The sequence below is a fragment of the Rhinoderma darwinii genome, chromosome 7, assembly GCF_050947455.1.
Source record: "Rhinoderma darwinii isolate aRhiDar2 chromosome 7, aRhiDar2.hap1, whole genome shotgun sequence".
Lineage (NCBI taxonomy): Eukaryota > Metazoa > Chordata > Amphibia > Anura > Rhinodermatidae > Rhinoderma > Rhinoderma darwinii.
The window spans coordinates 30635359-30660894 of NC_134693.1; the positions used below are offsets into that span (position 1 = coordinate 30635359).

At 41.3% G+C, this 25536-nt stretch overlaps 1 protein-coding gene across 6 annotated transcripts in view; it reads left to right on the forward strand.

Moving 5' to 3' along the window:
• Positions 1-25536, forward strand: part of RASAL2 (RAS protein activator like 2) — a 280442-nt gene that overhangs the window by 154264 nt on the left and 100642 nt on the right. The window contains exon 1 of one of the 6 annotated variants that reach the window (XM_075833098.1): positions 9862-10040. The exons of the other annotated variants lie outside the window; for them this stretch is intronic. Coding sequence (XP_075689213.1) covers positions 10028-10040 — 13 coding nt within the window. The 5' untranslated portion in view covers positions 9862-10027. Of the gene's footprint in view, positions 1-9861; positions 10041-25536 lie in introns of those variants that run through there. 6 annotated transcript variants of the gene reach the window in all.

Below are 25536 nucleotides of genomic sequence, written 5' to 3' on the forward strand. Positions count from 1 at the left end.
AAAATCGTCTTGATCAACTGTGTTGTCTGTCCTTAATAAAGTCATTTTGTATTTTTTCTAAGATACGTTTGATCTTGTTTTATTATAGCATATGGGGATATCTTTTTGGTGTAAACTTTAGAAACTAATCTAGTAGAGTTGAATAGGTGCCTTAGCACGACTAATGTACTTGAAGTTACCAGGATTGTCATATGACGACTTATTGCTCGAACACTAAAAGAATTCTGGTCCGACTTGAATTTGAGGTTGCTATTGGTGACAAGAAATTTCTACATACTATTATTGACACTATTTGAAGTAAGTTTATGTGATACCTTTTTTAGGAAGCATTTACTGTTAAAAGTTAAGTCTTAAACCAGTAGCCTACTTTCCGGGAAACATAGTTCTAAAAATTGTATAGATTTATGGGCACTCCAGAGTCTGAAGTTTTCTTGGAATCTGTGTCATGCTCCGCCCCCTCAGGGCCTGCACTAGAAATTACAAAGTGTATTCATTTTGCAATATCCAGATAGTCTATTTTAGAATCAAACTGCCTCTCAACTATAACTGATTTGGTGCACATTCTAGTCGCATCTAATATGATGTCAACTGGTTTGCTGATTGATTGGGACTGGTCCTGTACGGGAAGTAAGGAGAGGGCTTACCAGGGTAATCTCCGTACAAAGTCAATGAATCATCTGACTGACTTCTCTTTTGGCATTGGGAGTGCAGCAAGGTTCAGAATTGTCCTTTTTCAATAAAAAAAAATATATGGCCCAGTGAAAAGAGATTTTCCAAACCTCATCCATAAGTAGCAAAAAAAAATGTGCGAATTTAAGCAATTGAGTTGCGAATTTCCAACACGGATTTCACCTTTTCAATGTATGCGGTATAATGCACGGTAATCCGATGCATAACCTGCAGCAAGATCCGCATGTAACCCATGTGGATTTTGCTGCGGAATCGCCGCAGATTTCTAACGCAAGGTGTAAACAACTGATTTACCCCTTTGTGGTTTATTTTTGTTTATATTTTTTACATAAATGATATATGAGATATATATGATTAGCAGATGCTAAAAAAAAACTTCTAGACATAGAAAGACATTAGAAAACTTTTACTTCCTTTAGAAAAAATTGGTTCAGCAGCTTTCTTGTTCTGCCATGTTTGACCCTGGAAGTTAGTGTTACTTATATACGTCAATGAACTGCTTGATACACTCTCTAATATAAGTTAGTTAATTTATCGGATGTTTGTTTCTTACACTGCGCCAGGCATTAGCTGCTTGGGCAGCAACAGATCGCTTCCTCCATCTGCGCATAGAATGAATTGGATTGATTTCGGATGAGTCAAAGAATATCATTCTCATCGGCTCCTCTTTCATTACATACAAGATTGAGGCTGCCATTAAACACTCCATTGCAAGCTACACAGATGGTGACTTCATTGTTTTGGGATTAACCCTGTATGCACTGGAAGGACGAGACTTGTATTACACAAACTTCCCGTGCCACCTGATGGATTTCCACCTATTGAAAATATTTAAAGTATACAGGCATTCTATTGGTACAGTTCGCAATCTTGTGGTGCATTGGAATATCTGTGCTGGGGCCCCTCTGTTGCTGTTTTTTCCCCGAGGTTCAGACTGTTCCCATTAAGGCTTCGTTCACACCTGCGTTGTGAAATTAAATTTTTCTGCTCCGTCGGAGAAGCAGAACAAGGTGAATAACGGAAGCAATGGTACCATTGCACAACGGACACCGCCAACGGAACCCATTGACTTGAATAGGTTCCGTCAGCTTTCCGTCGGGGCATCCGTGATTTTTACCGGACACAATAGCGCAGCATTCTGCATTACCCTGCAGGATTTGTGGCGGAGGCCCCTAAAGGAGCCTCCAACGCAGATGTTAATGAGGCCTAAAACGTTTAGTTGTACTTGAGTGTTATGGTCTAGTGCAGTTGAGATAAACAGCCATATATTCTAAAGCATTATATAAGCAAAGAACATTGTTAGGGCTTACCATTCCCTAGCTAAATTTACTTTTCCGTGACCCACATATCTATCCTACATATCTTGTCTGTAAATGTAACTATATGTATGTAAACAATCTTAATTGTATACTATCGGGACAAAATTTCAACAGTAAACATACTAAAAAGCTGGATCAATATAAATTATATAACTGCTCGCCAGACGTGTTCTTTTACTGGAGAACCATTTAAAGCTAAGGCTACATGATGTGACCGATACCACAAGGCTGAATCTCCTTGTGGAGATCTAGCTGGTAGGGAATCTTTCAGGCAATGCTTCCTGGGAAAATCAGGCAAAAGAGCTCTGCTCAAGAAGAATGACTCACTAGTGCCACCTATGGGGTATGACTGGATGAAATGCTTCAACATCTAGGGCATTGCATATCACCCTTAAACAAAATGAGCACATTGACCTGTTTTGTAACAGAAATCCTACCTCTGTGGCAGCATTACATGTGTGATATAACTGTAATTATTATTTTACATAGAGCCTCCATCTTCAGCGCAGTACTTGACATAATAAAACTTTTAGGTGAAAACATTTATAATTGTTCTGTAATGATAATGCCATATAAACAGTCACACAAGAACAGTCAAATAAAATAGGTGCAAATATCATGCTGGAATCTAAATAGTTAACACGCGTCGTGTCTAAAACTGGTAAGGTTAAATGGAGCTGTTGCTATACAATACTGTGCAGTCAAAAGGCAAACTTATAATCTTCTTGGAGGCAATGCGGCTGCACTCAAGAGGTTTCAGGATAAAAACATTGCATTTGTGTTTTGTACACTGAATCCCTCACAAAGAATACCGCTCAGCGGAGGGGGCACAGGGGGTGCAGGACTATGTGGGTGAGCTCGGAATTGAGCAGATCTTAATTAGTAACAGTCCCATTGTCACACACAAGCTCTGACCTATATGGAATGCAGTGGGCAGAAATAAACTACCAGTGCCTTCATTGTTAACGGAGATTAGCGAGGGTGGGCATACATGGGGTATACATTGTGCCAAGATTGGCTATGACTTGGCATCTATACATAGTTTTACACTACTTTTGCAACTAGAAAATATATGTAATATGTAAGTAGTTATATATCTATGCCTCTAGTATTTATTTACTGATATGACAAATGAATGGAGATGAGCTGCAGTACCAGACAAAACCCACAGACCGAGGTAGTGCTATTTCTGAAAAGAGAGCACAGCCATTGATATATTTCCTGATTGGATACCAGTCTTCTTAGTCTTCTGCTTCTGGTCATGTGAAATTCCTCCTTTTTTTTTTTTCTTTTTTTTTAATGCCATCTTGTGTTGTAAACCAGTGCTGAAGTATCAAACTTTTCATTATTGGATTAAAATAATTTTTATTGCACATATCCATAGTCTGTTTTCCATATTTGGCTAATTTATTCTGGTGATTGATCGTACGTATCTGTAGATATTAATGAATAATTACAGCAAATTCACCAGAGTTTATAAGTGGCAACATTAACATTATAACTGTTTTCTTCCAGAAACAGCGCCACACCTGTCTATGGGTTGTGTCTGGTATTGCAGCGCAGCTCTATTGAAGTGTAGGATTAAGCTGCAACACCACGTGCAACCTGTGGATAGGTGTGGCACTGTTTTTGGAAGAAAGCAGCCATGTTTTTCTAATCTTGAACAGCCCCTTTAAGTTCTTGGCGGTTCTTACCTATAGGTACAATTGTAGCTATAAGTCACAGCCATACGTTGTCATCATAGACTTGTCGATTATCAGTCTGACAATCATTGATCAGACTGGCCAGATTATCTGCGAGTCAATGACCACTTTATTTGATGATTCTGCTTTAAAATAGATCCATTCTTGTTCTAATAGGCCACAAATTACAGAGTTTAAAAGCATCTAGTAATATGAAATCAATGCTACTCTAATAGATCTCACTGCTTGTTCCATGTCCTTATCTCTTATGGCTGACTGATACCGTGCAAGGAAAACACAGTATTGAGTAAGACTTCCTAAATGCAGATAACCCGCACAGGTTTTGGCTTGTAGCTCATTTGCAAACACATAGAGAAGCCAAAGAGTTGACGTCTTTATCATAGACTGTGATGATATTAATTTAATGAATGTGTACATGACTATTATGTTATGATCAACCTATTAAAGCGCTTTACAGACCCATTGTACCATCATCAGTGGATTGACAAAAAACACCGAGATTCTGTTATCCGCCCCAAAATACCAAACCAAGCTTATCTTGAGTGATTACTCAACTGTGTGAGGAGGTTTAATGGCTGCCAACCTATTATCTCTATTCGTTTTGTTTTAGATTAAGACTTTGAAGCTAGTTGTATGGGCCCATATACACCGGCCAATTATTGGGCATTCACAGAACGCTCGTTCCCGATAATTGCCCTGTGTAAACAGGGCAACGATCAGCCGGTGAACGAGGAAACGCTCTTTCATCAGCTGATTGTATCGTTTTAAATTCCGAAATTATTATTGTTGTCGGCAGCACATCTCCCTGGGTAAACAGGGAGACGTGCTGACGACATGGTAGAAATGTATGGGGACAAGCGCTCGTAGTAACAAGCACTCATCCCCATACTAACTCGTCGTGACAAGAGCGCCAATCAACGAGCTGATCGGAGCTTGTTTACACACTCCTTAATGACCGGGCCATTTTGCACGTTAATGACCAAGGATTATTTTTTGTTTTTTCACTGTCGCATTCTAAGGGTATGTTCACACGCAAACTCAAAATAAGTCTGAAATTACGGAGCTGTTTTCAGGCGAAAACAGCTCCTGAATGTCAGACTTATTTTGCAAGTACTCGCGTTTTTCGTGGCGTCTTTTACGGATGTAATTGGAGCTGTTTTTCGTTGGAGTCAATGAAAAATGGCTCCAAAAAACGTCCCAAGAAGTGACATGCACTTCTTTGACGCGGGCGTATTTTTACGCGCCGTCTTTTGACAGCAACACGTAAAGTTACACCTCGTCTGAACAGAACATCGTAAGACCCATTGCAAGCGTTTGCAGAGGTAATGGAGCCGTCTTTTCAGGCGTAATTCGAGGCGTAAAACGCCTGAATTATGTCTGAAAATAGGTCGTGTGCACATACCCTAAGAATCCTAACTTGTTTTTTACACAGCTGTATGAGGGCTTGTTTTATTGCAGGACGAGTTGTATTTTTCAATTGCACCGTTTTTGGGTGCATATAATATATTGATTAACTTTATTTTAGTAAAGAATTGAAAATAAACAGCTATTGCAGCATGGTTTTTCACGTTATAAATATACGCCGTTCACTATGCGGCATAAATAACATGTTACCTGTATTCTATGGGTCGGCACGATTACGGGGATACCAAATACGTAAAGGTTTTATGTTTTCCTACGTTTGCAAAATAAAAGCCCTTTTTTTAAAATAAAATAAAAAAATTACTTGTTTTTGCATCGCCGCATTCCAAGAGCCGTAACTTTTTTATTTTTCCGTCAGTGTAGCCATATGTGGGCTTGTTTTTTGTGGAACAAGGTGTCGTTTTCATTGGTAGTATTTTGGGGTACATGGGACTCATTGGTTAACTTTTATTTTTTTATGGTGGGAATGGGAGAAAAAAATGAATTTTGCCATTGTTTTTTGGATGCCGTTCACCCGGCTGTTTAATGTCAACTTTATTGTTTAAGTCGTTACGATTGCGGCGATACCATATATGTGTATGTGTTCTGTTTTTTTTACACTTTTACTAAATAAAACCACCTTTTGGGGAAAAAGTGTGATTTTATTTATTTATTTTTCATAAACTTTATTTAACTGTTTTACTTTTTTTTTTTCCACTAGGGGACTTCACCATGCGATCTGCTGATCGCTTATATAATGCTTTTGTATACTTAGTATACCAAAGCATTATTGCCTGTCAGTGTAATAGGCAGTTGCTGAAGGCAGAACTGGGGGCCTTTGTTAGGCCCCCGGCTGCCATGGAAACCCAACAGCGCCCCGCGATTTCTTCATAGAAGCAGTGACCATCTGTCTGTTTCGGAGCCTCATACTCAGTAGGGTTCGCTAAACTGTTGTTTTAGACACATGTCTGGTAGCCCCCTGGTTGATTTTCACGGTGAGCTGCTCCACTGTAGCATGTCGTTCGGCCCTCGCGCACCTTCATAGCCGACGTTCACCTCTCACATCAATGGCACGTGGTGCTCTGCAATTTCAACGTCAGTTATTCGCAATGGAGCCATTTGTCAACTACTATACACTTTCACCACAGTAGCACGCGAACAGTTCACAAACTGCGCTGTTTGAGAAATACCGACTCCCTTGGCCCGAAAGCCAATAATCATTCTTTTCTGCAACTCTGATAAATCGCCTTTTTTACCCATGGCAACAACGAGTGATATGTGTTCAGACAGCCGATCCCACACCTTATATACCCACCAAGCCAGCCCACGACACATCACTTCCTTCACGGACTACGCGCTGCCGACTTAGGAAGTGGTCATAATAATGTGACTCGACTCTGTATTTCCACATTTGATGGAGCTGTATGCTACTTGGCCATGTAACGTCATGTATTGAATTTGTATTTTGCTTGTTAAAGAACAAAGTTTGTTCGTGCTAACCTTGTGTATTTTTTTGGATAAGGAGCATGGCTTTGGTTTGGCTTTATGAATGGGAGTGGTATCGACTACAACTTCTTTTGTGCCTATTTGCCCCTTACATGTAAATCCTAGAACTGCTATGGGCACGGACAGACCCCTCCAGCAGTTCAGCCTTGAAAAAAAACCATGTTGGATATTTTTGGCCAATACTCCTGTTGTCTCCTAGGAGGTGAGTAGCCGCCTCTTTCAGCTTTGCCAGGGTAATGGTGGCATCAGGATGTATTAACTACTAGCTGAAAAAAACTTTACAACAAAATGATCACATGACTTGCTGCCAATGGGTTGTGAAGGTGTACATAACTTTAAAGAATGTTCTAAGGATCTCTGATAATTATCTTTTAGGCCGATCACTTTATCTTCATTCGAAAAAGCTGTGTAGAACTACAAAATCCAACATAACATCTTATTGCGCCAAATCTATTCATAAATCTCTTAATTAGTCTCGCCCTTTATGTAACTCATTATCTACGAATACCAGGCATCTGATAACGCTGTCGAGGGACAAGTTCACACTCATGAGTTAAACATGGTTTTTTTATATTGCATTATAGAGTATTTTCTCTAAGGTGATAAAAGAAAAACTGTTTGGATATAGAAGTCCTTGATGTTTCCTCTGGTCTAACTGATGATGAATCGCCAAAGGTAACAACCACCTGTGGTCTCAATAATGGTGGGTCGTCACCCAGCTTTCCACAGACCCTAACCAGTATATAAATATATTTTAATGCAATAGAAGGTTGTATAAGGCTTCATGCACATGGCTGCGTTAAAAATCTGTGTTGTATTGATCCGTAAGGCGGCGACCATAGAAATCCATGTGTTCATACTGTAACGTACTACGGAGGTGGAAACAATAGTGCCATCGTACAGGCTCCAGACACTCCAAATTTTTTTTCTTTATTACATTCATTTTAGGAGAAAATGCTCTTTACATGTTTTCATTCAATGCCACTAGATTTTCTGTACGTTTAGCAGCTAGTTCTTCGCTAGTGACCACTGCTTGCTATTAGATCCAACATAGCTTGAAAGGAAGTGGCTTAATAACCGCTGTGTAGCTCAAACTCCATTTTTGTAACCTTGGGTCTCATTTCTAAAAACGAACGCAGAGAAAAATGAATGGAGCAGTTACCCATTAAAACCAATAACCGATTTTAATTTTTTTAACCTGCACTGGAGAAATGACCGCTAAGGCTGGGTTTACACGCACTATTTACGGACGTAATTCAGGCGTTTTACGCCTGGAATTACGGCCGAAAATAGTGCTTGAAAGCGTCGGCAAACATCTGCCCATTCATTTGAATGGGTTTTACGATGTACTGTGCCGACGGTCATTTTTTTTAACTTGCCGCTGTCAAAAGACGGCGCGTAAAAAAGACACCCGCGTCAAAGAAGTGCCTGTCACTTCTTGGGATGTAATTGGAGCCGTTTTCCATACTCCATAGAAAAACAGCTCCAATTACGTCTGTAAACGCCTGCACATGACATCACATCAGAAATTCAGGAGCTGTTTTCGCCTGAAAACAGCTCCGTAATTTCAGCCATAACGGACGTGCACGTGTGAACATACCCTAAGGCCTCGTTCACATCTGCGTTGGAGGCTCCATTAGGGGTCACACAGATGCAGCTGAAAATACCGGAAACCACAGACACACGAACGAAACCCATTAAAGTCAACGGGCTCCACCGGCTGCTGATAATGCCCGTCGTACAACGGAATCGGCGCTTTAGGTATTTTCTTTGTTCTACTCCTAACATGTAATAATATTATGTGTTTTTTCTATTTTGCTCCTCTGTTGTGCTCAGTAATTATTTTGCAAACTCACCAGTAGAGGTGCTTGTTTTTGTGTAACATATCACGAAGGCTTCGTTCACATCTGCGTCGGGGTTCCGTCCATGGGTCCCGTGGGACCTTTCCGTCAGAGAAACCCATGAACGGAAACCATAGGTTTCTCTTTGCATTACCATTTGATTTAAATGGTAACGCATCCATTGCAAATGATTGCCGTTTGTCACCGTTCTATAAGGTTTCCGTCGTTTTCGCGGAATCAATAGCGCAGTCGACTACGCTATTGATTCCGTCAAAACAACAGAAACCTTACAGAAAGGTGACAACCATTGCATGGTTCATTGACTGTGTACTTTCATGGACTGGCACGCTGTTTAGATAGAAACTTCCCAGAGAGTGTGTGGCAGGACAGCTCACTCCTGCTGGGGTGGGGGGCTGGTGATTGACCAACAGGAGGGGGAGGGGAGAAGAAAAGACTTCTCAGAATGTGTATAATCCTTCAATGCAAATGATACAAACAAACGAGATGAATGGTGTGGAGAGATCCCAGACAGCTCCCGATCTGGGCTCTGTTTTGGCCACCCTATAAGACTTGGTCCAGGCAAAAACGTATGACATGCAGGTTCGCGCAGTCGCAAAAGGTTGCAGCTGTTTGCAATTAAGTCCTGCCACCAAAATCCTATATAAACAAATGTAATTTCCAAAGAAAAAGTCACCTTGAGCCTAGTTTTTCTTTCTTAAGGCCTCATTCAGATGGCTGTGTTGTACCTTTTCTGGATGTAGTACGAGGACCACTACTGGTTCTACTGAACCGGACTTCCATCACAACACAAGTATCAGCCAGCCCGAGCCGTATTGGTAGTACGTCCTTTTTAGGGGATTGAAATACAGAAAACAAGTGCCTTATACCTTTTAAATTTGCAATACTCTACTTTTGATCAGTGCAAATTTTTTTTATACAGAATCCAAAATAATATGTAATAACCCTGTTCACCATAAAAAAAAAAAAATGTTTACAGATGCGTAAATATTTATATAAGTCATATACATATAATATAAAACTAACATTATCGCGCTACTTGTGTGTATAAATAAAAATCTAATAAATAATATATGGATCTAAATAAGAGATACTGAATATTCCAGTACACCTGGATCTTATGTATGTAGTTGGATTGTGTATAAATAAAAGAAGTATAAAACAAAAACAATCTAAATACTCTGGGGAGTATCTGGTCTAATAAACTGAAGGGTTTTTTTTTTCCCCTGAAGTTTCTCCCACCCCTTCCCCCTCCTACCAAACCTCCCAAAAGCTAAACACACGCCCTGGTGATAGGAGGAAGAGCCAGGCACATTGTTAGAATGTCACTGAGAGTTTGTAGCATAGTTTTCCCAGGGAGGATCACACTCAGTCGGTTTGCACTGAGACGACCATTGTTTGGATGTGGCAGATCGGGGATCTAATTGGGTTGGACTCTCTTGCTTTTCTGCATTCCTCAATGTGAGGCTGTTCTCAGACAGGAAGGCAAATAGGAGCAGGAAACTTTTGTGAGTCTGCTCAGTGTCTTGCAATGTGATCCCGGGATGAAATGCAGTTCACAGGTAAGAGGCGCTGGCAGAGGTTGGGCATTTTGATTGTTACTACATGTAGGTCATAGCTGATTGATCTGATCAGATTTATTATTATTATAAAACTCTAAAGTTTGGCCTTGTTTTCACATAACGTAACTTGTCAGTTGGTTGTAATCGGATCAGCATTGGTTGTACTGGTGTTATGTTTAGTTGTTTTGGCGTTATAGGTTGTAGATCGCTGCTTTTAAGGGTCTTGAGCTCTGTGTTTTTTCATGGCCATAGACGGAAGATGCTCTACAATAATCTGAATGTTGCAATATTGATTTATAGTTGCAATATTTGTCTGAAAGCAAAATACATAGTAACATCCTGTGCTATTCATTGTAAGGGTATGTCCACACTCGGTGTTTTCAGACGTAATTCGGGCATTTTACGCCTCGAATTACGCCTGAAAAGACGGCTCCGTTACGCCTACAAACATCTGCCCATTGCTTTCAATGGGTTTTACGGTGTTCTGTTCCCACGAGCCTTTATTTTACGCGTCGCTGTCAAAAGACGGCGCGTAAAATGACGGCTCGTCAAAAGAAGTGCCGGACACTTCTTGGGACGTTTTTGGAGGCATTATTCATTGACTCCATTGAAAAACAGCTCCAATAACGGCCGTAAAATACGCCGCAAAAAATGCGACCTGCTAAAAAAACTTCTAAATCAGGAGCTGTTTTTGCCTGAAAACAGCTACGTATTTTCAGACGTATTTTGCTAAGCCGTGTGAACATACCCTCACAGTGTAAGAACAAAGTTTGAATCATAGAAAGTCTGTGCCTTTGAATTTTTGCATTTCCCACCTTAAATTCTCTGCCATTTGTTGTTAAACCTTCAAATTTCAGTAGTAATGACTGACAACAAATAGATAAAGTTCAACACGTATATTTTACGACCGTGGGATAGATTTTGCCTTGTTGAGAAAGTTTTATCGCCATAGACACGAAAAGAATCAATCTGACAACTTGTATTAAAGGGGTTGTCCGAGATTTAATGACTTTGTGTTAATGCTTGTGATTTATAAATGTAAATACATTTGTAATATACTTACATTTTCCAAAGTGGCCCCGTTTCCAGATCCTGCCGTGGGGAACTTGACTGGTGACGTCACTCTCTGCACTGGCTCTGCCGCTTTGTTGATCTTGAATTCTTTGCCGGGTATACGACACGTCACTTGTGACGTGGTGTATATCGGCTTGTTCTGCTTCACAGCTCTTAACGCGCATGCGCGGTCACTGCTGTTCTCGCGGTCCCTGCTGTTCTCGAGATAACAGCAGGGGCCGCGCATGCGTGGCGTATACCCGGAAAATAATTCAAGATCAACAAAGTGGACAGAGCCAGTGCAGAGTGACGTCACCCGTCAAGTTCCCCACGGCAGGATCAGGAAACGGCGCCACTTTGGAAAATGTAAGTATATTACAAATGTATTTACATTTATAAATTACAAGCATTAACACAAAGTCATTAAATCTCGGACAACCCCTTTAAGTTTTGTATATGACCACTCTTAATCCCCTTGCTATAAACCCTCTCCGCTTTTCTGATTGGCTGACAAATTTCAGGGGTTTGTCAGGGTTTAAACAATGGAAGGAGTATGGGGGGGGGTTGTCTTATAGATTCTGTACAAAGGGTCTTGGGGTATGTGCACACACACTAATTACGTCCGTAATTGACGGACGTATTTCGGCCGCAAGTCCCGGACCGAACACAGTGCAGGGAGCCGGGTTCCTAGCATCCTAGTTATGTACGACGCTAGGAGTCCCTGCCTCGCTGCAGGACAACTGTCCCGTACTGTAATCATGTTTTCAGTACGGGACAGTTGTCCTGCAGCGAGGCAGGGACTCCTAGCATCGTACATAACTATGATGCTAGGAGCCCGGCTCCCTTCACTGTGTTCGGTCCGGTACTTGCGGCCGAAATACGTCCGTCAATTACGGACGTAATTAGCGTGTGTCCGGTTGGGCGCCGTCCGGTTGGTATATGTCGGAATATTTTTTATTTTCTTCTAAGGCATGGAATAGCGTAGTAGACTACTTGGTTCCATGCACCACAGCCTATGTTTGACGTATACATCGGGATCTTTTCCTGTAGCTTGATATGAATTGGGCCTTACAAAGTGAAACATGGACTCCGAATGAAGGACACTATATAAACACGTGTGTGTGTGTGTGTGTGTGTGTGTGTATGTGTGTGTGTATATATATATATATATATATATATGTGTGTGTGTGTGTGTGTGTGAAATGTACCCGTAAAAGACATTGGACTGTTGTAAAGACTCGCGCATGATGACGCGGGTATAGCAGACTTAATGTGCGCTGACTGTGACGTGATTGCCGCTTTCATGTTAGCAGCCGTTTCATGGGCTGAGCATATGTGAAAATACAAGTTCGGTTCATCACCATGACGTTTGTTTCTAGGTCATAGAACAATCCTTATACAGAATGTGTAATTGTCAGCTGTTGTTGAATACCAGATATAGTTTATTAGAATGACAATGTCCGTCTAGTGTAATAAGAACAGAAATAAAACTTCACCAGAATGGCCTCCTTCACATGTAGGGCGATCCGGTTTTGGTACAGAAATGTCTAAAGAAAGCTGATGCCAGAACTTATCCCGTGCTTTCCTATGGGAGCAGTTTTAGAATCTGATTCATCAGTTGTGATGCCGAATGTCGTCCTGTGCTGGTTATAAAGATATTGCAAGCAGTGTTTTTCTGTCGAGCTATGAATGCTGGACCGATGCGCAAAACTTAGTGATTAGTTGTGTTCGGCTTCGATATTAAACAACTGGCCGGACACAACTGTAATATGTGAACCCAAATTAAATAGTAAGAGTAAAGTCTGTTGGTTGTTCTCTTCCCTCAAGTTACAAATTTTTCTGAGCAGTTTTTCTATGCTGTATTTTTCTCTATTCTGGGAAAGCTGGGCAATCACTATAGTGGCCACCAGAGCTCCTAAAAGGGTTGTCTGAGCATTTCCAGACTCCTCAAAAACAAATCTTACTCCTTTTGCTGTCAAACATCTGCTGAGCCCATATTGCTGCTTAAAGAGGCTCTGTCACCAGATTTTGCAACCCCTATCTCCTATTGCAGCAGATCGGCGCTGCAATGTAAATAAGAGTAACGTTTTTTTTTTTGTTTTTTTTTTTAAAACGAGCATTTTTGGCCAAGTTATGACCATTTTTATATTTATGTAAATGAGGCTTTCTAAAGTACAACTGGGCGTGTATTGTGTTCGTTACATCTGGACGTTTTTACTTCTTTTACTAGCTGGGCGTTGTGTATAGAAGTATCATCCACTTCTCTTCAGAACGCCCAGCTTCTGGCAGTGCAGACACACAGCGTGTTCTCGAGAGATCACGCTGTGACGTCACTCCCTTCCTGCCCCAGGTCCTGCATCGTGTCGGACGAGCGAGGACACATCGGCACCAGAGGCTACATTTGATTCTGCAGCAGCATCAGCGTTTGCAGGTAAGTAGCTACATCGACTTACCTGCAAACGCTGATGCTGCTGCAGAATCAAATGTAGCCTCTGGTGCCGATGTGTCCTCGCTCGTCCGACACGATGCAGGACCTGGGGCAGGAAGGGAGTGACGACAGCGTGATCTCTCGAGAACACGCTGTGTGTCTGTGCACTGCCAGAAGCTGGGTGTTGTGAAGAGAAGTGGATGATACTTCTCATCAGAACGCCCAGCTAGTAAAAGAAGTAAAAACGCCCAGATGTACGCACATAATACACGCCCAGTTGTACTTTAGAAAGCCTCATTTACATAAATATAAAAATGGTCATAACTTGGCCAAAAATGCTCGTTTTAAAAAAAAAAAAAACGTTACTGTAATCTACATTGCAGCGCCGATCTGCTGCAATAGGAAATAGGGGTTGCAAAAATCTGGTGACAGAGCCTCTTTAAAGGGGCTGTCCAAAGTAGTAAAAATTATTTACTTGAATATGAATCGACTGCAATACCGGACAACACCCATAGAAAAGAGTGGCACTGTGGGGAAAAAACAGACCCTTTTCAGTTATCCGTCACAACTTCTTTTGCTTTACATTCAAGTCTCGAGAAATATCAGATGACGATCTGACCCAATGATTAATCGCAGTCATATTGTCATCCAGCTATTCCTGAGTAACAGCGGAGTGGAATTCCTGACCATTTCACAGAAAAGGATGACTCAAGGACTTCTATTTACTGGGGTTTTTTGCTTTGTTGGAGGAAATGCCCTTTGGAAATAGTTTGAGTTTCAAATAGCTGTCACCATGACTAAACCTTCTAGAAACCATACGTTACCCGCATCTTGTGACCCGCAGAGGGCAGACAACATTCTCATCTGCCAGCCTGGTTTCTCTGCTGTACAATGAAGCTCATGTTTTTTACCGAACCTTCTAGTATCCTTCTAAGAAAGTGACTCATAGAGCCTAGAATGGGAATCTGGCCAGGTGAGCAGTTAATGAGAGGATTATCCAGGTATGTGTAATAATAAAAAAAATTTTTTAGAAGTCAAACATTAAGGGGAATTGTACTGTAATCTGTATAATTGAGAGTTTGAAAATGGGCGATCGCCTAATCTTCTAATACACTTATTGCAGTTACTCAAAGGGCTTTTTCTTCTTACTGTGTAATGTGCGGAGGGAGCTTTTCGCCATAGATTTCTCATTATAGCTGAGCTGTGGACCTTGCATAGAACCTTCTTTAGGCTTACTCTGCAGAACACAGTCAATTAGTAGGTTTCCTGGATCTGGCCTCTCATCATGCCTTCTGTCTGAAACCATGGGAATAAGCTTTGAGAAGTAGAGAAGCGCGTAATGTAAAAGATGCTTATTATCTGGAACATGCAGCACATCGGTCAGGCATACGTTACGTAATATGGTGCTGTAAAACATAACTTCTGTGCATATCTAACATTCCCGACCAGCGCCTCAGGCACATTTGACGCTTTTTTAAATTGGATTTGTCAGATGAAAAAGTTACTTATTAAGGGTTGTTATTGTTATTGACTCTAAAGCATTTATTAGGTTTTATATGAGTATTTGTTTGATCTATGATTCCAGCTGTATGAATCGCATGATCGAATTCAGTGTGTGTTACATGTATGTGCTTAAAGGGTAACTAAACCTTCAACAAACTTCTGACATGTCAGAAGTTTTGATCGCTGAGACCCCCACTGATCGCTAAAAGAAGCGGCAGAAGGGCTCGTGTGTCTGCGTTTCTGTCCTGCTTTTCTCGGAAAGCCGATGTAGCGGTGTACGGGCTCATAGACTTTCTATAGAGTCCATACACCAACTGCTCGGCTTTCCGAGAAGAGTCGAACAGAAAGCAAGTGGCTCATCTCTCACACGAGAGCTTCTGCGGCTTCGTTTTAGCGATCAGTGGGGGTCTCCGTGCTCAGACCCACAGCGATCAAAGCTTCTGACATGTCCCTATGACATGTCAGAAGTTTGTTGAACGTTTAGTTACCCTTTAAGATAAATACTGTATTTCAGGGCCCAGTGGCCAATGTGCCTGGAGACTTGTTGCAGACACCTGGAGTGTTTTGATGGCAGATATAGGTGTGTATTCACACATAATGACAGTGCCTTCCTGATGCATCAACCACCAATGCACTACATGGAATTTCCTATAGATATGACACTCTAGGACAATTTTGCAATTGACTTCTATGAGGAGAAAACGTGATCAAGTCGTCCTAGTATAAATACAGTAAAATATCTATATACAGAGCTGGACAATTCCTAGGAGCCAGGTAGTTAGTGAACCTAGAAATTTGCTGCGAACATCTAACTTTTCGTCTATGACTGAAATTATAATAGTATCCAGTTTGTAACACACTAACTTTTTGGCATGTTTCCCATTGATTTCTATAAAAGTTTGTATTCCACTGGTAAATTAAAAAAAAAAATCTGCAGTGGTCTAACTGGTCTCCAGTTATGTGTCTACCCCATCTATATATGTGTCTACTGCTGTACATATAGCATAAAATTAAAGGAATACTAAACATAGAAAATGCATTAAAAAAGTATCCAAGCAATTCCTCCCTTAATCTCCGCTTCTCCTTTGATCCCCCGTTTTGTCTCCTTCTACATCTAAGGCCTCATTTACACGAGCGTATGCGTTTTGCGCGCGCAAAAAACGCTGCGTTTTGCGCGCGTATGCATGGCGTATGCACTGCGTATACGCAGCCTTGTTGCGTTTTAAACGCGCAAAAGGCATTTGACAGCTCCGTGTGTCATGATGCGCGGCTGCGTGATTTTCACGCAGCCGCCATCATAGAGATGAGGTAGTCGAGGCCCGTCACTGTCCAAAGTGCTGAAAGAGCTAACTGATCGGCAGTAACTCTTTCAGCACCCTCGACAGTGAATGCCGATCACAATATACACCAACCTGTGAAAATAAAAAGACTTTCATACTTACCAAGAACTTCCTGCTTCCCCCAGTCCGGGCTCCCGGCCGTTGCCTTGGTGACGCGTCCCTCTCTTGCCATCCGGCCCCACCTCCCAGGATGACGCCGCAGTCCATGAGACCGCTGCAGCCTGTGATTGGCTGCAGCCTGTGCTTGGCCTGTGATTGGCTGCAGCTGTCATTTGGACTGAACTGTCATCCCGGGAGGTCGGACCGGAGTTATCGGTAAGTCAGAACGTCTTTTTTTTTTTACAGGTTCATGGATTTTCGGAGCGGAAGTCACTGTCCATGGTGCTGAACCAGTTTAACGCTTTCAGCACCGTGGACAGTGACTGTCTCCTGACGTCGCGTACCCGAACATTTTTTACCGGTTTCGGTCAAAACGAGTTTGGCCGAACCCGGTGAAGTTCGGTGCGCTCATCTCGAATTTGACACTCCGTTTGGATGTTTGTAACCAGAAAAGCACGTGGTGCTTTTCTGTTTACATTCAGGAGTTTGACAGCTCTTGCGTGATTTTCGCGCATGCAACGCAGGACCGTCAGTGTGGCATGCGTTGTTTTCACGCACCCATTGAAGTCAATGGGTGCGTGTTGCGTGAAAAACGCAAGAATATAGAACATGTCGTGAGTTTTACGCAACGCACTCACGCAGCGCAAAATTCACTCATCGTCTAAACAGCCCCATAGACTATTATAGGTGCGTACGACACGCGTGAAAAGCACGCGCGTCGCACGCGCGTATAATACGCTCGTGTAAATGAGGCCTAAAACTGAGAAATATGTAAGGAATCCTTCTCTATATGTCCCAGGTGATTAGCCATGTCATCCTCATTATTCTACTTAAGAGGCTCTGTCACCAGATTTTGCAACCCCTATCTCCTATTGCAGCAGATCGGCGCTGCAATGTAGATTACAGTAACGTTTTTATTTTTAAAAAACGAGCATTTTTGGCCAAGTTATGACCATTTTTGTATTTATGCAAATGAGGCTTGCAAAAGTCCAACTGGGCGTGTATTATTATGTGCGTACATCGGGGCGTGTTTACTACTTTTACTAACTGGGCATTCTGACGAGAAGTATCATCCACTTCTCTTCAGAAAGCCCAGCTTCTGGCAGTGCAGACACAGCGCGTGTTCTCGAGAGATCACGCTGTGTCGTCACTCACAGGTCCTGCATCGTGTCGGACGAGCGAGGACACATCGGCACCAGAGGCTACAGTTGATTCTGCAGCAGCATTGGCGTTTGCAGGTAAGTCGATGTAGCTACTTACCTGCAAACGCTGATGCTGCTGCAGAATCAACTGTAGCCTCTGGTGCCGATGTGGCCGACACGATGCAGGACCTGGGGCAGGAAGTGAGTGACGTCACAGCGTGATCTCTCGAGAACACGCTGTGTGTCTGCACTGCCAGAAGCTGGGTGTTGTGAAGAGAAGTGGATGATACTTCTCTTCAGAACGCCCAGCTAGTGAAAGTATTAAAAACGCCCCGATGTACGCACATAATACACGCCCACTTGGACTTTTACTGTAAACACGCCCACTTGGACTTTTGCAAGCCTCATTTGCATAAATACAAAAATGGTCATAACTTGGCCAAAAATGCTCGTTTTTTAAAAATAAAAACGTTACTGTTATCTACATTGCAGCGCCTATCTGCTGCAATAGCAGATAGGGGTTTCAAAATCTGGTGACAGAGCCTCTTTACTGTCCTGTGTCTGACTGGAAGACAACTGGCTGCAGCAAGGGCCACCCCTCTGATCAGTTTGCAGTAGGACAAAAAAGTGCCATTCCACAGATGAAAATGTACTAACCCCTGTGCAGGATTTCTACAAGACTGTTTGTTTAAGGAAGAAAATCCCACATACTGACAAATACTAGGGGAAAATATATCTGTTTAATTTTATCATTCATTTCTAGGTTTAGTGATTCTTTAAAAACTTGATTCTTATGTGACTCTCAAAGCTAGAGTTTAGTCCACCTATTTTTTACTCTAATGTATGCTATATATACTGTATATCAGTACATCTATGCAGGTAAAGTAGGTGAAGCAGGTACTCTACATAGGTAAACATTTGATCTTTTGTCAAGATAATTTTGGAAACCAAGCTCTGTTTTTTTGTTTGCCATTTATTTGTGGTGACCAGGTTGTTGTTTATTTAAAGATGACCTGTCTGTTTTAGTAAACACTGATATTCCCCATGAAATATCAAGTCTGGGGAATATTTTCTTAAATCCATGTTCTGCCATTCCTCTGTTATTCCTCCTAGAAAGGTATGAATAAATTAACAACTGGGTGTTACCATTCCCTTTGTCAAAGGGGCGTGTCCCGACACTGTCTCACTGTCCGCATTGATTGGACATTGTCAACCTCTGCAGGGACACCCCCCAAACTAGTAACACCCAGTACTCCGTTTAGGAGGAATAATAGAGGAACGGCACATCATAAAGTTCTAAGAATAGATGCTCAAGAATTGTTATTTCATGGGAAATATAATTATATACTAAAACAGACATGTCAGTAGAGGTGACAAGTCCTCTTAAACTTTTCCTACAAACACGTTAAACTACCCTCTCTGGGGCTTTAATTGTGACACTGCTGTGAAAAACCTGTTACTATATGTGCCCCGTGGTGTTTTCAGTTGCATGCCAGGACATAATCCAGTATTCGGATAGCATTGCTGTCCGTCATCATATCCTTTTCTCTGCAGCAGTTACCTGTAGATGTCAAGAGATTAGCAGGCTTCCTTTCATGTAAAAAAAAAAAAAAGTAAAGCATCGCTAGTTCACATCCAGTTCATTACTTTCGGTTAAACCCTCAACTAGCCACAGACATTAGCTGTTGGCTCATGGATTGTAAGCGTAAGGTCCCATGCACGACGTAGAGAACAGAGGCACATGGAGTACCTGCGGTTCCACACTATGTTGCTGTAGGCATTCTGTGTGGCGTCTCTGTACAGCACCATATCACAAAGATACTCTCCGTGCACACAACCGTAGAATTCATTCATTTCTATTGACCACAGACACCTTCCCGTATATTTGCGGGAAGGTGTCCACGCCGTAGAAAGCCTCTGCAAAAGATAGGATATGTCCTATCTTTTGCTTTTTACGGACCGTGCTCCCATACGTTATATCGGAGCACGGGCAGAAAATGCAGGTAGCTGTCCGCAGCCGGTCGTGGCCGTAATCGCGGACCGTGATTATGGGCACGGCCGTGTGCATGAGGCCTTAAAAACAATGCTCATCTCTGTAATGTGACTTATTTTTGTCGATTTCATACGCAATGCCTCCTCCATGTAAAGCATATGGGGTTCACTAGGGTCCCATTAAAGTCTGTGGGCCTCGTATTAGGGTTTATAAAATCCCATCCACATGCTTCTGAAAATTTCTTGCATGAAATTTAGGGAATCCTGCGGACCTTGAAATCCGCATGCTCTGTTTTGGATGTACACTGCGGATTTCCCTCTTTTCAATGTTGAAGGGGTGAAATTCGCATCAAAATCCGTGCGTAACACATAAAAATTGTGGTGCAGCAATGCTGAGGATACGCTGCTGAATATCCGCAGCAAATCTGCTACGTGTGGAGCCAAAATAAAGTGGTCTTCATGAGATTTTAAATATGTCCTGCAAAAAAAAAAAAAACAACATTAATGGGCTTTGTGCAGCAGGACGATCTATTTTGGTCATAGTCATCTTTGATGATGTGCAATGCTTTTTTTTTTTATGATTCTTTGAAATGTTCTCGAAGTGAATATTAAATCATTTGTTACTATTTTCAGAACTAGGTATAAATAGATCTTTGTACCGACCTCATGCCCTGTAAATATTGCAATTCAGAAGTATTTGGTCACATAAAATCTTTGCAAGTCATATTTGGAAAGAACATTATAACATTTGAAAAATCTATCAAGAAAATGTCTTGAACTTTGGTTGATTCCTTTGACGTTTAACGCGGGCAGGTTTCTTTTGCATTTATTTTTTCTTGGATCTGTGGGTATTTCTTATATTCATGTGTTTTTATATTGTAATTCAGTGTTCTGTGCTTCCTCTCACCTATTTGTCTTGTGCTAATATAGATTTCTCTTGGTTTTGAAGATGACCACGATGTATCTTTGAAAATGTAAGGGTTTACTATTCACTGTGGGGGGCAACTCTTTAAGCCTTTTCTACACAGACTTATTACGGAACCGCATTGTGTGGATCCAATAAATCTATGACCCATACTGTACCTCCGTATGTTTCCGATATCATACGAAGGCAGATGGGGAAAAAAAATGCTTCTTGTGGAGAATACAGAGACCATATGGCTTCACACGGACTGTTTATTGGTCAGTAATACAGAGCCATATGGACTATGTCCTGCAGTACGGACTCTGTACATACGACATTTCTACAACTGTTCCATACATCTGATTAGGGTTTATAAAAATCCACGCACATGCTGCAGAAACAAACCAAATACAGAATGTATTGAATATATTTTCTGAAGCAAATCTGCCACATGTGAACATACGCTTAACTGTCAAACATTGCACTTGTACAAGGTGGACCCGTTTTAGTAAGAATTACAATTGTATACCAGGCTGGGGTGACGCCTTTTCTAATACGAATGGTTAGACATAAACACTGCTCGGTATTTAGTACCAAAATACAGAGAGGATTAGGTAGTGATCTATCTGTATTCCACATCCCACTTTTGGCTCGCCATACAATGTTGGATAAAATAGATTAGGTGAATATGAAATTTTGATCCTATATTTACCACTGAGAGACCAATTGGAAAGTTACTTTTCTATCTTTTCATATCCTGGGCTCGTTGCCAACAACTGAAAGAGAACTATATAGTGAAAGTGGATAAAATAAAAATCTGGACTGTCAGCACTTACTGATTTTAAACAAGTCTGCAAGACACAGTCGTGGGATTTCATTTAAACTGGATCTAACTTCCCTAAAAATAGGGCGAGATGTATTTATTTAATTAACTTGATGCTCTAATAATAGCAGCCTGTATATTCTCAATGCACTGCGGACACAGGCTGACCTAAACTGCTCAGCAGACTAAAGCTGGCCATACACTAGAGATATTGGCCGAATCGGGGAAAGAGTAATCGAACGTGTTGGATTTCAAGATGTGGATCCTTTGTTCCCACAGCAGGTAAGCCATTGCCAGACGTGTCTTGAAACAGCCACATCCCCCATCCCCATTGAAGTAAACATGCGATAAGCTACGCATACGTTATTTAATTATTGACCCGTGTAAGCATGGCACGGTCCCCTTTATTATGCTGATCTCTTCAGACAGGGCAGCATAAATATCTGACTGATCTGCTTTAAGAACTGTTCTTTACTACTCTCAGTAGTTTGTAGATAATATACATGTCATCTTCTAATCTTCCAACGTTTTAAGATTGGGACAGAGTGACTTCATGCAGCAGTGATGTATCAACTGACCAGTATGGCTGCAACTATCACAATAGTGGCAGCCAGTATTAGACTGAAGTTATGGGACTGTACCGGTTAGGCTAGGTTTACATCAAAGTTCAGGAGATCCGTTCTACCGTACGTCTTTTTAGATCAAAAGGCAGATTAGATTTCTCCCTAGGTAATATTTCCCCTCTCCTACTTGTAATGTGATCGGATCCTCATTTCATTCTAAAGAGAAGCAAAATGTACGGGATAGAGGATGTAAGCCTAGCCTTAGACAAACCGCTTTACTGGTTTATAGAATTGTATGTGCTCCATGATCAATACCCGACTCTCCATGCGGACCCTTCTTCCATAGGACACCTCCAGCACATGCAAACTAGGAACTTACACCTTCAAGACTTTTTATTTTTGAAAGCCCTTTTCATTATTTTCCATGAATATTGGGCAGCAGCGGACTGCCAACCACCATATGAAGGGATTATGTGGATTATATAAATACATATGCATATGCATTATATAACCTTGTAATACAGGTGTTTGCAGTCCTATTGACTCACACTGGTTGCGTTTAGTGCTCTGTGAAGTCATTACAGATTTCACATGTGGGCGATGAGTTTTGGGCAGGGTCACTGAACTCTTTAATGGCTAATCCCTAACAAAAGGTACACCCAGTACTCTTCTTTTTTTTATTTATTTATTTACAAGAGCAGGTTTCTACTATAGAATATACTACATATATCTACCTGTGTAATCTATCAAAGGGCTTTATATAAATCATATCCTGTGTAATTCTCTGCTAAATCAAGGACAGATCCAAGGATCCTGGGAGAAATTTGCTGCCCCTGGCTAATGTGTGAGGTTGTTTTATACTGATATCTGGAGTAGTCTGGCTGAATTCTAGTCTTTAGTGACATGAATATCACATGGCGTTGACGCACCAGCTATCATTGCCAGTACTACATCACTTTTTGGAGCCTGAAATTCCAACGATTTCATGCATACCCTTCTCCAATAGGTACAGATATTTTATCTCTCCGTTGGCACTGGCAGCAGAAGACCACCCTAATTGTAGTGTAGTCCAAGCACGCTCTTTGCTAGGTAGGGCCTTAATAAGTTTGGACTGTGGCTTAGCAACATGCACCACAACCAGCATGTGACTACCTGGGTCTCCATACTCCTGTTAAACGGAATGTATAACCTATATATTTTTTCCTAGTTAAAACCAGACAGTGAAACATAATTATTTTTTTTCTAATCTTGATTGTAGTTTTTTGGGTTTTTTTAATTCTATTTTCTGCACATGATTATGGAGGCTGCCATCTTGTCTGAGCTGCTGTTAACAGCGCTTAGAGAAGAGATGTGCTTTACAGCAGCCACATGGACCATAGAAAACAGTGAACAGGCGAGGACTCATTGACTTCTATGGGAGAGTTTTCTAGGCATGCTCTGTGACCTGTGCAGAGGTCCCTGTGCAGGGAGGGGGAGGAGGGGTGCGATGGTTATCACCTATTGACAATGATGGATACTGTGTTATCTATATTGAGGTGTTGCCTGTTATTGTGATGCTGCCTGTTATGATAATGAGATCACTGCTGAGAAGTGATCACTACAGAACAGGAAGTGTCAGTCTATTGTGAAGCTCAGTGGCCAGAGTGAGAACTGCAAGATTTCAGGATTATTTTTTACTATAGATAATGACTGAAAATAAAAAAAACTCTTAAAATATATGTTTAACTAAACAATAGGTAATTTTCCGATGACACATTCCCTTTAAGGTCAGAATATTCACCAACTTTTCTGTAGTACTGGTGGTGTCTAGCAGTGGAGAGGGGAATATAAATTATTTGTGCAGTTTATAAAGGGGGGGCAGGGGAACTCATAGGAGTGGTCATATTAAGGGTATAATACCTCCAGCTTTCCTGTGAATGTATATTGTTCTATTAGTTACATTTATAGCTTTGTTACCTTCCTCCGTGTACAGCAGGTCATACGTGGATGAATCTTGTGATGCTTTTGGATCTCCACTGTATCCTATTATAGCTGCCTAATCCCGTCTATGAACAGGATTACCCACTGCATCAACCTGTTGTTTTATTAACTGCCATCGTAAAAGGTAATCAATAAATCGCAGACATGTTCAATATGACATGAATTATAGTCTATTTAGTCCTCCAACAACCAGCTGTACTATTATACTCTCTAAAAAGACATTACGATAGGTCGGTTGGGCTAGTTTTTTTTACCCTACGCCCGTCCTCTGTCTTCCATTTTTGCCTTTTCATTAAATAGGAGCATGGATGAGAGTAGAGAGTGAGAATTGAGCTGCATACACAATAGTCTATTACATATTCACCTTCTTTTTAAAGGGACGCTACACTCTTTAATATGGAATTGCATTAATTGCTGTTTTTCAAAAACATTATTACATTAATTTTCCCTTTATCTGCAGGCATGTTCCTATAATAGACTGAGATGAATTTCCAATTCGATGTAGTTGTTCAACTTCTACAGAAACTTCACCAAAATAGTCTCCTGCTTACAGCAGATTGTAGTCCGTCTATGGACTTCAGACTGCAGGTTGTTGTAAAACAGCATGTGCCCCTTCACAGGTCTGTGAGGCAACAGAAAAAAAATACTATCTAAATTTTCATGCAGCTAAACGTAGACTTTGATGAATGAAATATGACGGATTCACTTTTTATGCCGTTCTATAATATATGGACCTTCCCTTTAAGTTATGATTTATTTTGCTATTTTAATGTAGAAGGAAAATCGTATCCAGAATCTGTCTGCAATGACGGCACTTTTTTCATACCGTTTTTTTGCTGTTCTGTGTGACCCCCCCAGAAGACTAAATGGCTGAATGTTTCCACGCTGGTCACAGCTGCTTTTATCCATGTGAGGTCAAGTCAGGACATCGGAGTCCTCCTAATGAAAAGATGTCTTCATCTTAACACTTGATCATTTTACAGCGCTGGATCCGTCAGCTGCTCCTGGGTCGTGAAGTTCAGGTCATTTCTACTCATTAAGGACTCGGGTCCAACTTTCCAGTGTGAACGTCTTTCATTTGTGCAGCAGCCACATCCAGAGCATGATGAAATATTTTGTACATCATTTAGATCACGGGTATTTGATCTTTCCGTCTATGGCTTTCCTTAAATATCTGTAATGCTCGCTGTCTACTTTGTATGTAACTCTCGTAAATTTAACTCCTTCCCCCCCTGCACAGGCCTCCGCCCCAGACATGTAGCTAGCACAATATATTTTATGAATAACATTGCTTCATGGAGACACATGCCAATAATATGGGTAAGCTGGGCAGAATTGTTGTCTATATTTCATTATTTTACTACCAATTATAAAAAAAATGCTTTTCTTTCTGCGAACGGCAGCACAGGACAATGAATATTTATAACATTGCACTTGCATATAAGAATGAGAGGAGACAAAGCCGGCTGTGTCCTAAATTAAATATAAGACTTCTCTGCAAGATAAAGTAACCCCTTCTTCTCCAGCAGGCTGATGTCTTGGGACCCTGCAAGGTAAACAACCTGTAGCTCTCGAGCTGTTGTGGATCCACAAGTCCCAGCATCTCCGTCTTAGTGGTTTATCCAGGTGCAGCGTTCTTTGTCTCATGGGAGCTCAGAATTTAATTCTC